This window comes from Populus trichocarpa, unplaced genomic scaffold (assembly GCF_000002775.5).
Source record: "Populus trichocarpa isolate Nisqually-1 unplaced genomic scaffold, P.trichocarpa_v4.1 scaffold_509, whole genome shotgun sequence".
In the NCBI taxonomy this organism is placed as follows: Eukaryota; Viridiplantae; Streptophyta; class Magnoliopsida; order Malpighiales; family Salicaceae; genus Populus; species Populus trichocarpa.
Genome location: NW_026291144.1, coordinates 113999 through 125876, shown reverse-complemented (window position 1 = coordinate 125876; position 11878 = coordinate 113999). Strand labels below are relative to the sequence as shown.

General features: G+C 35.5%; 2 protein-coding genes across 2 annotated transcripts; one reads left to right on the top strand and one right to left on the bottom strand.

The window, feature by feature from the left end:
• Nucleotides 1-2805: 2805 nt before the first annotated feature.
• LOC7471123 (protein trichome birefringence-like 4) lies at nt 2806-5532 on the top strand. The gene is made up of 5 exons (XM_002311366.4): nt 2806-3399; nt 3508-3700; nt 4251-4444; nt 4592-4750; nt 4906-5532. The coding sequence occupies exons 1-5, from the start codon at nt 2870-2872 to the stop codon at nt 5240-5242; spliced, it is 1413 nt and encodes a 470-aa protein (XP_002311402.3). The 5' UTR covers nt 2806-2869; the 3' UTR covers nt 5243-5532.
• A 791-nt stretch (nt 5533-6323) lies between these two features.
• On the bottom strand, nt 6324-11413 carry LOC7483896 (uncharacterized). Its single transcript, XM_002312308.4, has 6 exons — nt 11191-11413; nt 10395-10578; nt 10229-10287; nt 8316-10124; nt 7427-7577; nt 6324-7306 (listed from the first exon to the last, which is right to left on the bottom strand). The coding sequence occupies exons 2-6, from the start codon at nt 10510-10512 to the stop codon at nt 6639-6641; spliced, it is 2805 nt and encodes a 934-aa protein (XP_002312344.4). The 5' UTR covers nt 10513-10578; nt 11191-11413; the 3' UTR covers nt 6324-6638.
• Nucleotides 11414-11878: the final 465 nt, after the last annotated feature.

The window sequence follows — 11878 nt, the reverse complement described above, 5'->3', positions numbered from 1 at the left end:
CCTCCACAAAGTCATAATCTGATATTGTGTCACCCCAAGGTAATTTGATGTGTCCGAGCACCTTCAATTTGAAGAAAACAATGCATTCAAGACTGCAAACCAGATTCTGCTCGGAGTTGGCTTCATGTTCGGCGGGCATGCTTTATTGCTTTGATATCTGTGACGGTGGCGTCTGCTATCTGTGATTGGAGATTTATTGCTTTCAGTTGAGATGGTCTAAGAGATCCAGGAGACAGGATCGTTGTTTTCGCTAGCTTTATGTAATAAAGAGATGTTGAAGTTAACGCCCACCTTTTGGCACTTTGAAAGAAAATAATAAGTTTATCTGTCCTGATATATATATAAATAAGTAAGAGAGTAATGATAAGTAGTTACAAATAGATTTTGCTACTTCACATTCAGCTCCGTGATAATACCCGCAGAATTGACTCTTCTGTATGCATTGACAATTGAGATAACCAATGCCTAGAAAGATAAAAATCTCCCATGTTGCTCCTCAAAATTTGAGATTCTAAATCATATTAGAAATACCCCGACCTTTATGATTTTAATTAATTAAGATAGTTTTTTTTTTAATTGTGGTAGTGGCTATTTTTTAATTTGTTTTTACTTAAAAATATATTAAAATAATATCTTTTTATTTTTTAAAATTTATTTTTGATATTAACAATAAAAAGAATAAACAAATATTAAAAATAATAACTTAAAGGGAAAAAAATAATTTTTTTTTGAAAGAGCATGTTTTACCACAAAAACAAACATTATCTTAATGTGTTTGGATTTTTAGTGGTGATGTTTTTCAATCATATTAGTTTTTTATTTAAAAATATATTAAAATAATTTTTTATGTATTTTTTTAATTTTTATTATTAAAATATTTAAAAATATTTTTTTAAACTAAAACATGAAAGTAGAAACAGAAGCAAAACATCATCTAAATTAGTGGTTAGATTTTTTTTTTTTCCCTGAAAATTGTTAGTTATTTTTCCTTATAAAGAAAAGTAAACCGTTGATTCTAAAATAAATTGTTCAAATTCACTTCCAATGACGGTATCATGTTACTCCGAACTTGAGAGGGTCAAATCCCTAGAAAATCATCATTATTCAACAATCCAATGACGGGTGATTTCCCACTTACGGTGGGTGATTCTTGGAGATTTTTTTCACGGAGCGAGCATGATTGCTGATGATAGCTATGATTTAGTGCTTTATTTTTTGGATTTAAAAGTATTTTTTAAAAAATAATTTTTTTATATTTTTATTTTATATATATATATATATATATATATATATATATATACCATTTTGATATGTTGATGTTAAAAATAATTTTTTTTAAATAAAAAATATATATTTTGATTTATTTTCGAGCAAAAAATATTTTGAAAAACAATCGCTAGTATACTTTCCAACACTACTATATTAATTAAAGTGTTTCAAACACTTTAACGTTAATTAATAACATATGTACTTTTTAGTGGAAAAAATTTCATGTTCAAGTAGTTTTTTTTAATAAAAACATGTTTTTTGGTTTATTAAATAAAAAATAATGAGAATTGAAAAACATATTCATACAAACTTTAATGATTTGTATAAAAGAGGATAAAAATGTACCTTAATATCATAAAATATATATTTTATTCTCTTTGAAAATCAATAACCAGATTTTTAAAAAAAATAAATTTACATATTAGATTAATATATAATTATTCATAAAGTAATTGTTGATATTACAATAATAAACTCTAATTTTATTAAAAACTATGGCAAAATTAGATAATTATTTAATTATTATTTTAATAATTTTATTTAAAGATAAGTTATTCTGATTTTTTTAATAAAATAAAGGAAAACAAAGTTAACAACTATTTAACAAAAATAACCTAAAATAGCGTGTGTTTGGTCAGAATAGGCTCATTCACATCTAAAAAACCCAAGCGCATGTATGCCTAGCTTTTTTAAAATGGATAAATGACACATGTTATTTACTTGAGTAAATAATATGTAATCTTCTAATTTATCTGTAATAGCTGAAAAGTCAAGACCTAAGTTTTTGCATCTTAGAAAACTTAAATTTAACTTGTTTGAAATTAAAAACACCTCAAATTAGCCTAAAAAGTTTTATAAAGCAATTTCCAACCTTAAATCATCAAAATATTATTTAATGAGCTCAAAAACCATAAATTAAATCCATTCAAAATACAAGTTAAGGGTACTAATTTATATTTTTTGACATATTTAAAGAATAAAACCACTATTATAAAACTCCTCTCATTAATATAAAACTTTTTGGTGGCTATAGTTTTTGGTGGCTATAGTGTAGCCAACTAAATGCCTTTTATCTTTTTTTTCTAGTGTGTTTTTTTTCTCCATTGAAATGTAAAAAATTAAAATTTAGATTTAAAACACAACAATTTAAAATAATAGCAGGAAAAATAAGAATTTTAGGGATCAAATTGAAGTTTTTTGTGCTCTTTGAATAATAATAAAAATGTATTTAGTTGTATAAAACCATAATAAATAAAATACTGTAGGGAAAAAATTAAAAAAAAAAAAGAGTAAGTTTAATAACTATCAATTACATCATAGAGCACAATCCACAATGCAGTTGTTTATAGTTGTATTTTAGTTTCTTTTTAAATTAATTTTATTTGAATGAGCTTTTCATATAATCATAAAAAGCATAAAATTGGATATAAAGAGCAACCCCAACGAGCCCCTTAGAAAAAGTACAAACTACCCTTCCCGCCAAATCTTTTTTCTGTTACACACAATCGGTAAAAATGCACAGAAACAACTAAAATCAACCATGATATAAACAAACCGGACGGGGACTCCCTCCCTTCAACTCTTTCTCGTTAACACTTCCATGGCACCTTTCAAGAACCTTTTCACCACTTCCATTAACATCTCAAGAACCCTATCTTTCCCTTTACCAAGATCAAGAACCCACCGTTTAGCCATTGCCCTTCTCCTTCTTTCGTTATTCTTCTTCTCCTCTACATCACTAACCAACCAATTGCCGTCTTTTTTAACTGCATCTTCTCTTGCTTCTAGCATTCTTTTTGCAGCAAACTATATTTCTCCATTCTCTTCAATCACATCTTCAAGAGCATGTTTAGTCTCTGACTCAACCGATAACTGCACACTCTCTTCTGTTACTGCAATGGAGAGAACTCGCATGAATCCAAGAAAAGAAGAAGAAATTGATGATGTTATTGCAGGCCTTAGTTCTTGCGATATATTTAATGGGAATTGGGTTCTTGATGATTCTGATCCTATTTACCAACCTGGGTCTTGCCCTTTTTTAGATGATGCCTTCAACTGTTTCAATAACGGAAGGCCTGACTTGGACTATCTTCGATATCGATGGAAACCTCATGGATGCCACATTCCAAGGTCTAAAGACAGATTCACTTGGTTTCTTTTAATTTTCACATGAGTTGTGCTTTTCTGTATGTGAGGATTCTTTCTCTGTTATTATTGTGGGTTTGTTGGATTGTGCAGGTTTGATGGGAGACAGATGTTGCGAATGTTGAGAGGGAAGAGAATGGTGTTTGTGGGGGACTCGTTGAATAGGAATATGTGGCAATCTTTGGTATGTGCATTGAGAGAATCAGTGGAGAATAAGAGCAGAATCTTTGAAATTGAGGGTCGGCGAGAGTTCAGGGCTAGAGGCTTCTACTCTTTCAACTTCGTAGTGAGTTAAAGAAAATCTAGTTTTGTTAATTCTATCAGTTAATTGCTGTTGGTTGTACTACTATCATTCATGTCCCTTCAGTCCTGTTAGGTTCTCCATGCATTGCTCACAATGGCTCCTGTAATTAATTCATCCATTTCTGATTGCCAGAGACCTCCTCTATGCACAATCTCTTTTGTTAGTGATTAAGGTAACACATCTGAATAATGGGGTTTATCATTAGCACACGGTAATCAGGTCATTACAGGATCTACTAGTAAGCAAATCTATCTCTAAGTGTTTATTATAACTGGAAATGTCAGCACACTTCATTGGAACCGTGTCCAAATCTGCATGTTCTGGTGGGTTAATTTAAGATGCAAAGCCTGCAATATTGCATCTGCAAAACCATGGGCTTATCCTCACCACTACTCTTTACTCTGGCTTACAATCATCAAACCACAAATCCCTCCTACTGTGTTTTTCGACTTCTATAAAATGCTGTAGAAAGTCGAAAGAAGTTTTGAAGTTGCAGAGTTAAACATCTGACTGTGCTCTTCCTATGATGCAGGATCATAATTGCTCAATAGACTTTGTAAAATCGCCATTCCTTGTTCAAGAATGGCGAAGCTCAGACAGGCGTGGAAATCGAAGAGAAAGACTCAGGCTTGACATGATCCAAACCCCTTCTTTCAATTACCATGATGCTGATATAATCATCTTCAACACCGGTCACTGGTGGACGCACCAGAAAACATACAGAGGGTAAGCTCTCCATTAATTTCAAGATTTCGCATGATTTATAAGCAAATTCCTAACCCTAAACCCTCTATATTCATCATAATAATCAACATTTTATTACCTTTACCATTGAAAATTAATATGCTAATATCTTGTCATTTTTTATTCCAGCAAAAATTACTTCCAAGAAGGCAGGAAAGTCTATAACAGGCTAGAAGTAAATGAAGCTTATAAGAAAGCTTTATGGACATGGGCAAAATGGGTTGATTCTAACATCAACAGAAGCCATACCAGGGTCTTCTTCGGTGGATACTCAGCTTCTCACTTCAGGTAAACAAGAAAATACAACTGCAAATTATTCCTGCTACCACCCTTGGTTTCACAAATCTTGTACATTAGTTGATCAAGTGATCTTACATGGTAACACTGCTAATTCTGATTTTTCCATATCAGGCTTATCGAATTTTCTTTTTGTGGCATGGCAGGAAAGGGAAATGGGATTCAGGTGGGCATTGTCATGAAGAGAGGCAGCCTGTAACAAACGACACTCTACTTAAACCATATCCATTGATGATGAAGATTCTCGAATCTGTTATATCAGAGATGAAGACGCCAGTTTTTTACCTCAACATTACCAGAATGACAGGGTACAGAAAAGATGGGCATCCTTCGGTTTACCGGAAACCTAATGTCCATCAAAGAATTCCTGGGATTATCCAAGATTGCAGCCATTGGTGTCTTCCCGGTGTTCCAGACTCCTGGAATGAGCTTTTCTACGCCACTTACCTTTTATCACATCATGCTTTGTCAAGCAACCACTAGACCGACACTTGTGGTAGTTCATGTTGTCCAACTGATAAATAGTGTAAAAATTCAAATGTCTTGCACAATCTTGTAGCAGTTAAACCGTGACCCTTGTAGATAGATAAGATGAAATGCGAAAGAAAGCTTGAAGTTGATTGTTTTTAAGCTTTACTTTCTCGAACTTGTTTAAAAAAAACATTATTCCTTTATTAGACAACAGGTGTGAACACCAACACAACAGTAAAGACTTTAGAGTGTGTTCACTGTCCGACTAGAATCCCACCAAATGGAAGGCATTGGTCTGGGATAATAATCGACTGTCCTTTCCATCCTGCTCTATAGGCATTGAAGATTTAAATCCTACCATTTATTGCATATCATTTTCAGTTATCAGAAGGAGCAACGCATTAAACGTTCTAAGGGTTTTTAACCTTCGCTCTCAAAGTATTTGATAAGAAAAATGATTGTGCATGATCTCTAAACAATCGAGTATTACATAGGTTCGAGAAGGAAACTTGTATATTTGCTTGTGCTTGATTTGAGGGAGCCTGAGAGTGCGTGGGTTAATAATCTATGAGTTTGCAAGGTACAAAACGCTGGTTACTAACATCACGGCCATGGCGAGGCAGTCCCCTGAGAATTTGGGTCATCTGTGTCATGAAGATTGGCATGGGGAATGTTTTATGACCTATTATGCTGGCTGCAAGTTGCAAAGGAAGGGCAGAGATGGCCACATGGTTTCACACTTTTTAATGTCATTTGGATGCTTTACTTTTCATTATAATTAATTTAATGATAATTAATGTGATTGGATTTTCATCTCTTACATGTATAAGTCCATAACAAATCTTTTGAAGCAAAGATGAAGAATTATTTGGTTTGCAATGAAGCCATGTTAGCTGGTTTGTTTTTTCTTATCCATAAATGCTTCAACATCTCTTGAGTTTTCTCAAGGATTAGCAAGTACCCGCTTTATACCTCCACAGAACGAGCGTTTCCTGAGATACGCATTTCATTGATAAAATACGAAACTAGATGCTTAATTAGAAGACTTTAGAAAGTTCATGCACTTGTTTTGTAGCAGAAAAACTTCATAGACTGATCAGTGGAATAAGAGAATTGGTTTTATAAAATGGAGCTCAAGTGATGGTCTCAGTTGAACCAGAGTTCACATTTTATGTATTATAGTCTGAACATTCATAAGCTGGCTCCTCCAATCCTCGATCTACAAGTTATGAACACTCTCATCGATTCACAAGCCAATAAATGAAGCAAATAATTAAGAATCTTATGAACATCCCAAGAAAAACACACTTGGGGATCTCCCTTGTACACTTCTAACGAAGCACAAGCACAGCCACCATACAATTTCCCCAATCTCTCTGCACTGAATATTATCTCCCTGCTATTGGCATCAAAACCGCAAGATATCAGCAACAACTTCATTAACCAATGAATTAAATATTTGGCTTTCAAACTCCACTCCAAGTGCATATGCATCTACTTCAAAGTCCAGCCACCTTCCATACTGACTGCTCATGTCCTTTTCTACAAGTTCATCCACCATACAATCCCCCATCCTGCTCCATTCAGAGATCTCCTTGTACATATCTTCAGCTAGCCATTCCTTTCTTCTCACCATTGTTGTCCCTTTCACCCATGCTTTGTATCCACCACCAACATATCGTCTGCATCTCAAATCCAAGCATTCGCTTGCACAATCAAATAATACTTTCCGCTCTAGCCTAGCATCAACATCATCACTTTCAAGCATAATTTTTTTCCTTTCCAGCTGATGGAAGAGATGAGGGTTTATGATCTCGGAAGCCCGACCTAATGCCAAGTCCTGAAACATCGATTCGATATTGCATAGTATCTTCTCCACATATTGTACTTCCCACTTTTTTGATCTCACAAGGCCTGTCACAGCTAACATGATTGAATGTTTTCTAGCCACCGTTCCAGTTGATGTTGAAGAAGCAGAATCTGATAACTCCATGTCAGCATCTACAAAATGAACCCTCTTTGTAGAGCTCAAACTAAGAACTTCCTGGGTTTGAATGGATGAACAATGCTTGTTCCCTGAAATTATATTGCAATCATTTTAGCCTTGTTGGCATCAACTGGTACCCTTATGAAATTCTGAACGACTAAAAAATAAAAGTACATGTAATTAAAGATTGAGAAATGCACTGCCCTTACCTTCTGTGCTGCAACTATCCATACTGTCCAAAGAGCTGCTACTTTCAGTTGAAAAAGAATGTTCAAGAACAGAGACTGGACTAGGACGTCTACAATCAAGCAGCTGTCTGGAATCATTTGATTTGCTGCTACAGTCCATCTCATCAACTCCCTGATATGCAAAAGTTGCATCAACTACCCGCACATGAAATAGTGCTAATGTTGGCAATATTAACCTTTGAAACTACGTTTACCAACCAGATTAATAACGAGAAGAGGGGGGCTCCACAAAATCTAAAATGCTAACTTCGCGGCATGAGTGACTCCTATGTTAACTTTTTATAAGAAGGTTACATGACCCCCTAATAATGCACTGTGAGTTACTGAAATACAGTTTTGGTCTTTTATAAGTTAAAAAACACGCAATAAATGCAGAATGATAAACCATAAGCATGAATTTGGAACTGAGCTCCTCTCCAGACTGAAAATGGAAAGCATAAGAAGCCAGCAAAAGAGAAATACATAGCATGAGAAAGGAAAACAGAAATATGTGAAATTCGAATCACATAAGCAGTACTATGAAATGAACACCAGGCTGGCCCTAGTAAAGATAGCTAGACATCCGACACCTTATCACGGTCTTACACGTTACATGCCACACAAGGAGGATTGAGGTAAACTAGCTGGCTCTTGGCACACACTACTTCAAGAAAGCAATATCTGTAGAATTTTCTCATTTTGAGATTCATAGCAGCGGCATTTAAAATACGCACCTAAAACCATTTTTATCATATACTGAAAACTAAACAAAATTTCTTGTGCCTAGCAAGATATCTTCATTAAACTTTTACACACACACATAACTGGTAATGTTGGACTTTCTTTTTATAGGAAATTCAGAAATGTGCACCTGAAAAGTTTGTTTCAATCTGAGAGCTGCAGGATCAGTGAAGAATAAGGCCGAGGGAGAATCATAGCAGCTATCTGATTTATCTATGCACGAGAAACTTTGATCCTTGTTATCATGTAACCTTGGTGCAGCGCCGCCTGAACTAAAAGTGGATATAGAACTAGAGGACTCGACACCTTTAGTCAATTCCCTTAACTTTTGTTCCAAAAGAGAACTCAAAGCATCCCCTCCAATCACATTATATCCCACTGAAGATAGCTTCATACTATCTGTGTCAAGCAACAATCTCTTGCTACAATTATCCATACAAGAACCACTATTTTTCTGTACAGCCTGAGTAGGTGTTTCTGAACCAGGCATAGACCGTGTCAAGGGGGCTGTGAATGTAAACGAGACAACATCCATGCCTTTCCTTTTGCTTTCTTCTGCCCAACTAAAGGGCCTGTCAATAACTGGAGTAGGTTCAACAGCCTTCCGATTTCTGTCAATCAGCTTGTTATCAACAACCTGGTTTTTCTCAACATGCAAATTTCCATCAATTGATCGCTTCTTCCTGGGATTATTCGCCATACTATAGTTAGAATTCCCCTTCTCGCCTTCTCTCAAATCCAAGTCCAGCTTCCTAGATCCATTTTTGGAGCCAAAAGGCTTACCAGAAGTTTTGTGCCTCACAGGAGGATTCCCAGACAGAACTCTTTTACCCTGCAGTTTGGAAACCAAGGGCTTTGAAGGCAATTTGTCTTTATCCATTATGCAATTTTGTTTCTGGTTATTCTGCCTAAGCACACCAGATGTATTCTGTACTGGAGATCTTTTTTGCAAACTCTTTTGGACATTAGGTTGGCACTTGAAGGACTGGCTTGATGAAACCTCTCTCAGTTCTTTCTGGCCTACACAGCCTTGACGGCTACTTGAATTCAAACCTTCTCTTCTCTGAACATTGACCTTTGCTTGGATTGCAAGTGAGATAGACTTTCCCTTAGTCTTTGAGCTAGAAGAACCTTCATCAGTCTCAGAAAAAGCCCTGCAAGATGTATCATCTGATCCATTCCAGCTTTTGTTCAAAGACTGCCCCTTTAGATGCTTGGCAGCATTTGACTCAACTGGTCTTCGAGAAGTTTCTGCAAGTCTCAAAGTTTTATGAGAAACTTCCACTTTCTCTTTTGGTTCTCGAGTTCTCAAGGCTGCTGAAGAGGACCCAGCCAGAGGCATTTTCTGAGCAACCTCCAGTTTTTCTTTAAGATCCCGAACTTTCAGTGGTACTGAAGAAGACCCAACAGCAGGCATTTTGGGTTTGGCTGCTGCTTGGGGACCCGGCTCAATAATTTTTGCAGCTGCTTCCATTATGTGAGCAGCAGTTTTGTTCGGAATGAAACCAGGACTCTTGATTGGAGATAAAAGTTTATGGTGGGTAATTGGAATCGATTTGGCCGACTTAGGAGGCAGGATTTCAGTTTGAAACTTTTCAATAGGCCTGCTCAGGACCTTATGAGACTTAGACTCCTCGAAGTTTCTAGGAGGGCGATCCTCCTTGTCAAGCAGATTTCCTGAGTATGCGATTTGATGATCCTGGTAGTAATCAAAATTTCTACTGCCACGAGAAGCATCTCGAAGAGATTGAGTGTCAAAAGAAGGTGTAGAATTGGGCTCTGATAAATTAGATGTTGGCATGGAGTCCAATCCCATGAGCCTGGCTACTACCCCAGGGGCCCTAGCTCCATATCCATCATCATCAGTTACCGATGAAGCACAGCTATAATCACTGCCCCCTCTAATACCCGACTCTGCTCCATTTTCATCATCATCCATCTGCAAATGTAATTACAACTATTAGATACATCATCATCTCAAAAAATCGAATAGCAAGATAAACAACAAAAGATTAACAAATGGCCTTTAAGTCCAAAGCCCACCAGATGAAGCCGAGTCATTGGCAAGCTCCCATCACTTCTCTTTCCTTGTTTTGAACGTTCTACAAAGAGTCAGATGAAGCCGAGTCATTGGCAAATCCATAACCAACCATAGAAGAGACTAATCTATACATGAAGATGTAGGATGTAAGGAAAGAGAAACTTATACCTGGTAAATCTGACTTGCTTGAAAACAACTTTTTCCTAGATTTTGCAGTCCAATCAAACAACTGAAAAAAACCACCCACGTATCCTCCACTTTTAGAACCTTCTTTCTCAATTCCCATTTTCTTAATACAAAAAGATCAATCCCTCTTCAGCATCTATAAGTGGAAAAAAATAGAAGGCTACACCTGCAATTTGATGAGATTGAAACATGGTTTAATCCCCAACTAAATTGCATTCCTTAATGCTTTCCACGAATAATTTACACTTTCATATGGACACTTCAAATCATAGGAAAAAGTAAAACTCATTAAACAAGTGAGAAATAAAATTAAGATTAAGGAAGCTCATTCATATAGCAATAAAATTACTAAATCTTAAAACTAAAATTCATATTTGGTTATAATTATCCATAACAGTCCATTTATATAAACCTATGTTTCTGAACTAAGACCCAGATATTTCAAGCAAATGGTACACTGTTCTAGCTTAGATTCAAATTTCAATGAGCTGCAATTTTCTCAGCAAAAACATATCATCGTATCAAAGATTAGGACTTTCAGCTAAATAAATAGAACCCACGAAACACTTTCACTGGTTATGTTCAACACATAGTCTATAATCTCCTAATTCAATCTAATTATAACAAAAGATGCTATAAAGATTAAGACTTTAGATTAACCAAACAAAACCCAGAGATTATTTTCACTTATTATCTTAAAAAATATTCCTGACCCAATCCAATTATATCTAAAAGGGTCTCCAGAGTTTGAAACTTGAAAAAAAAAAAAAAACTTTACATGAAAGCAACGAGGGAGTGATGATGTATATCAGCTAAAAGTCCTTGCACCCTTCTGTTCCCTTCTTCAAAAGCAAGTAAATCTCCTGAGAGTGTAGGGTTTCAGTGAGAGAGAGAAGTCACGAATGATTTTGCAGAGATTAATGGGAGACTGGGAGAGTGAAAGGTTGTGTCTTTCTCATCGGTGGTGTGTGTAGTTCAAATGCAATAAATGGACAGAGAACTTCAATAGCATTAGCTTATGTTATTTTTTTTATAAAAAAAAAAAACAATAATTATTATTATTATTATTGCTGTTGTTATTATTTGAATGGTTAAAAAAATAAAAAAGAAAGTTATAACGTCTCTTTTTTTCGGGGAGGGAGTGATTTCAAATTTCTAAACGGGCAACTCAGTTTGAGTGACTCATCATTTGAAGGCTATGATAAAGTTATAACCAGATGTACAGGATAAGTAAAGTATTCCAGTGATCAATAGAGAAGTGGCTCCTTAAAACACGTGCCATTCGGGGAATATTGGTGTAGAGAAAAAGTATGCACTGAGAGGGGACGCCAACAAGGTTTCGAAAAGTCAAGTACTGGAAGACGGATCTGCAATAGGGGGCTCCAGATCCATCAAGGGGGGGTGAATTATCGTATGTTGCTCGTATATTTACCTCGTGACATTTTTTTGAGGGATGTGTCGGTTCA

Bases quoted from the DNA above. Each gene is read 5' to 3' on its own strand.
- LOC7471123 (XM_002311366.4), top strand. From the start codon at position 2,870: ATGGCACCTTTCAAGAACCTTTTCACCACTTCCATTAACATCTCAAGA. The intron at 4,445-4,591 runs GTAAGCTCTCCA...TTTTTATTCCAG, and splicing joins CACCAGAAAACATACAGAGG to CAAAAATTACTTCCAAGAAG. The intron at 4,751-4,905 runs GTAAACAAGAAA...GTGGCATGGCAG, and splicing joins TACTCAGCTTCTCACTTCAG to GAAAGGGAAATGGGATTCAG.
- LOC7483896 (XM_002312308.4), bottom strand. From the start codon at position 10,512: ATGGGAATTGAGAAAGAAGGTTCTAAAAGTGGAGGATACGTGGGTGGT. The intron at 10,288-10,394 runs GTATAAGTTTCT...GACTCTTTGTAG, and splicing joins AAGCAAGTCAGATTTACCAG to AACGTTCAAAACAAGGAAAG. The intron at 7,578-8,315 runs GTGCACATTTCT...TTTGCATATCAG, and splicing joins GATTGAAACAAACTTTTCAG to GGAGTTGATGAGATGGACTG.